Source organism: Perkinsus marinus (assembly GCF_000006405.1).
Source record: "Perkinsus marinus ATCC 50983 genomic scaffold scf_1104296952092, whole genome shotgun sequence".
NCBI classification, from domain to species: domain Eukaryota; phylum Perkinsozoa; order Perkinsida; family Perkinsidae; genus Perkinsus; species Perkinsus marinus.
Genome location: NW_003209018.1, coordinates 1 through 3,184, shown reverse-complemented (window position 1 = coordinate 3,184; position 3,184 = coordinate 1). Strand labels below are relative to the sequence as shown.

The 3,184-nt window shown below is 47.7% G+C and overlaps 2 protein-coding genes across 2 annotated transcripts; both read right to left on the bottom strand.

Annotated features, from left to right (window-relative positions):
* Nucleotides 1-1,125: 1,125 nt before the first annotated feature.
* Nucleotides 1,126-1,465, bottom strand: Pmar_PMAR018855 (ubiquilin, putative; the record flags this gene model as incomplete). The annotated part of the gene is made up of 3 exons (XM_002777302.1): nucleotides 1,126-1,228; nucleotides 1,283-1,385; nucleotides 1,432-1,465. The coding sequence occupies 3 exons, from the start codon at nucleotides 1,463-1,465 to the stop codon at nucleotides 1,126-1,128; spliced, it is 240 nt and encodes a 79-aa protein (XP_002777348.1).
* A 426-nt stretch (nucleotides 1,466-1,891) lies between these two features.
* On the bottom strand, nucleotides 1,892-3,145 carry Pmar_PMAR018854 (hypothetical protein; the record flags this gene model as incomplete). Its single annotated transcript, XM_002777301.1, has 1 exon — nucleotides 1,892-3,145. The coding sequence occupies one exon, from the start codon at nucleotides 3,143-3,145 to the stop codon at nucleotides 1,892-1,894; it is 1,254 nt and encodes a 417-aa protein (XP_002777347.1).
* Between the last annotated feature and the right edge of the window lie 39 nt (nucleotides 3,146-3,184).

The window sequence follows — 3,184 nt, the reverse complement described above, 5'->3', positions numbered from 1 at the left end:
ACCGCTCTAAACGTTTACGAGACGGATGCACAACCCAGCCCTCGCGCAAGCTAGGGTCTGAATTTGATAAAGAGTGTCAAACATTGATATAAAGAGATCACTGGTCAAACATCAGAAATTGGTACCAATTGATCAGAAATCTGCAGGTGTATTTGAGGACGTATGACCCGTGTGGACATGATGTAGCAGCAACGGCATTCATAGGCGTTAATTGACACCAAGTTATTGTGTCACACATTTTGTGTGGCCCTAGTTTCCATAACTGTGTTCTGTTATCCCCTAGCGTTGAACTAACCGCTAATTTAACGCTTAACGGTCAAGCAGCGGACTCGGTTCGTAACTGCTTCGAGTATTGTGATTGTTGGTATTGTGATTGTTGTGGTTATTCCTGACATCATCAGGGTTACATAAGCTCTATTGTGGTATCTACTTTGTCATCAAGTTCATCACTTTGTGAACCTTTGTACACGTCGACGGTCAATAGTCTGTAGAGTTCTACGAAGCAAATTGTACCAATACTGTCGTAACGAGCCCGAGTTTCTGAGAAATTTAAATTCAAGGCATCGCATGCAAAACAGTCACTGTTGAACTGATGATTGAAACAACAAAATTGGGAACTTCAGAGTTCGTAATACTCACTCGATGAAATTTCAGACCCGGACGGATTTCCTATCAGTATGAAATCGGAGCGCAAAACATAAACTGAAGCGCCTATCAGAAGCATCGGGTCCTCCAGTGCCATCTTGCAATCACAACTTGTGACTGCTTACTCGACGAGATATGGGGTCTCATGTTGAATTGATTGAAGGAGAAATATCGTACGCAGTGAACCGGGAGTATATGACCGTCGCGTACCGACGACCTCCACTGTGACACAGACGGCCCTGGTATACACAGAATAGAGTAGCCATATTATCTCGAAGATCGGGAGGGCTACGGACGCCGAGGTCGGGACAACTGCAGAACTTCCATCTACACCCACCACAGCTTCACATGACATTCTTGCCTGTGTACCTCAGCTGTCATTTCTGAGTCTCCAAAGGCAAATAGGGAATTTGTTTTCCCTTAATTTCACATCATAATTTCTGCGACAAATCTCGAGTATACAAGAAAAAGTATCTCTAGCTACAGTTGTACTATCCAGTCGGCAGCTCCCATATCGAAAAGGTAATTAACAGCAAGCTCAACGTTACCATCGCAAACCCGCAACGCCTCAAGATTGGCCGCCCTGCATTAGATCACCATTCACCATCAAATTCGAGAAGGATGATCAGGTGCTTACGTATCGACAAAACCCATTGACCGTAACATTCCCAATTCGCTAGCATATCTCTGCTCCAGTTCAGCCTGATTAGGTGCGGGGACAGCTCCGTCTCCACCACCAGCTGATAATACGAGATGTACCCCTCTCCCACCATCTATCCTCCTTACCTAGCATCTGTGCCATCAGAGGGTTGTTCTGCATGGTCTTATGGTTTCAGCAAATTCTTCAATTATTATGGCATTCTGCAAATTGAAGAAGTAAATCTGATGGTTTATTCATGGTGAATATGAACTCTTTGTTTGAGTATGCCCAACGGGAAGAACATTGCAATGGGAGTCCTTCCCGTCACCGGATACTTCGATCGCTTTTCATAACACTATGTCTCAGACACGTTGAGCTTTGCATTGCCCACTCGACCACTTCTACGAATCTCAACTCAGAATATCAACACCCGCGTATTGGTGTCGACTCTCATAGGCCATCTCAGTGTACTCGATCACCTAGTTTATTCCTTGTCTCAGTAGTATCCTCATCGATCTGCCCATCTCCACAAAAGTGAGCTCTCTGTCGAGAGCTGCCGTATTGACAACCAAACATATTATAGTTCAACACAGAGTGTTCTAATGCCTAGGCCTTCCTAGCCCTCTTGCAACATCGCTCACAGTCGCAGATGAATCCATACGGATCAAGTTGCTTTTGTCTTTCTCCAGCTGAATCCTCTTCAATGTCACAATAGCTGACCATTAGTTCCTCACCAGCAGCTATCGACCCCGACTCTAACACATTTGCCACTAGCGTTGCTCCATCACCAGAGAACTCGATCTCCATATTAGGTCGACACGAGTGGTTCACACAAGACAACAAGGGGAAGACCGCCCAGCCTCTATAGTCAGGTGATAGCGTCCGACTATTAATCACAACACCCTGACCTAAATCAACCTCGACAGAATCATCGTCCAACACAGCAGGTGTGGTGGCGCCTTGCACGACCGCCCGTAGAGCACTCAGATCGGCGTCAGTCTGAGACACCGCCAGAAGGTACTCCGTCAATGGGTTGGGATAGGTAACCATGATAGCGTTTCGACACAGCTTTCCAACCAAGCCATTGAGGCCTTTGGAAGTCCCAAACTTCTTCGTTTCCACGTCAGCCTCCCTCAGCAGATCAGCCATTGCTCTTGCGCCCTTCTCCAGTGTTTCTTTACAGGCTTCAACGAACTTTGCAGCTTCTTGTGGATCTTCAGGTACGTCCACACATTCCCAATAGTTCACATCACCACCGCATAGCCTTCTCACGCCTTCTCTCAGCTCAGCCTCAGCACCAGAAAAGCCCAAGATCACTTTAGCCGCCAACAACAGGTACTCCATATCGCCATTTTTGGCCACCTCGCGGACCTTCCGACCTCCCTCGCTTTCCCACAGAGGACGATGTACATTATCAAACCCATCGCGGCAGTGTCGAGAGCAGAACAACAGAGTGTCACCGTCGGCCTGCCAAGCGATAGGGGTCTCGTCAGTCAACCTGGAAGCCTCTCCAGGGACCTTTGGGAGCTCCGGAGTGAACAACAGCTCGTAGATCAACTTCTCATCAGCGTCGTTGAACACTTTCGCCATCTCCTTGATGGTGACCAACCCCAAGCCGAATTTCAACTGTAGTTGTAGTGAGCCCAGAAACCGTCCACATGTTTCGCAGACACATAAAGAGGTGTCGAAAGCCCGTACCAGCGCACCGAGAAGAGGGCGCTCAGCCCAGAGTGTCTCGCCAGCTTGCAACGTATCGGTAGCGTACAAGCCTATGCCGCGTTCATCGCTACGCTTCGCCTCAATATGGAGGTCCTCGCTGCCTATTGCTGTAATGAGGTTGGTGTAATACTTCTCAGACATTTTCTGACACTTTCAAGACCGTCGTATGCCGACGAATAC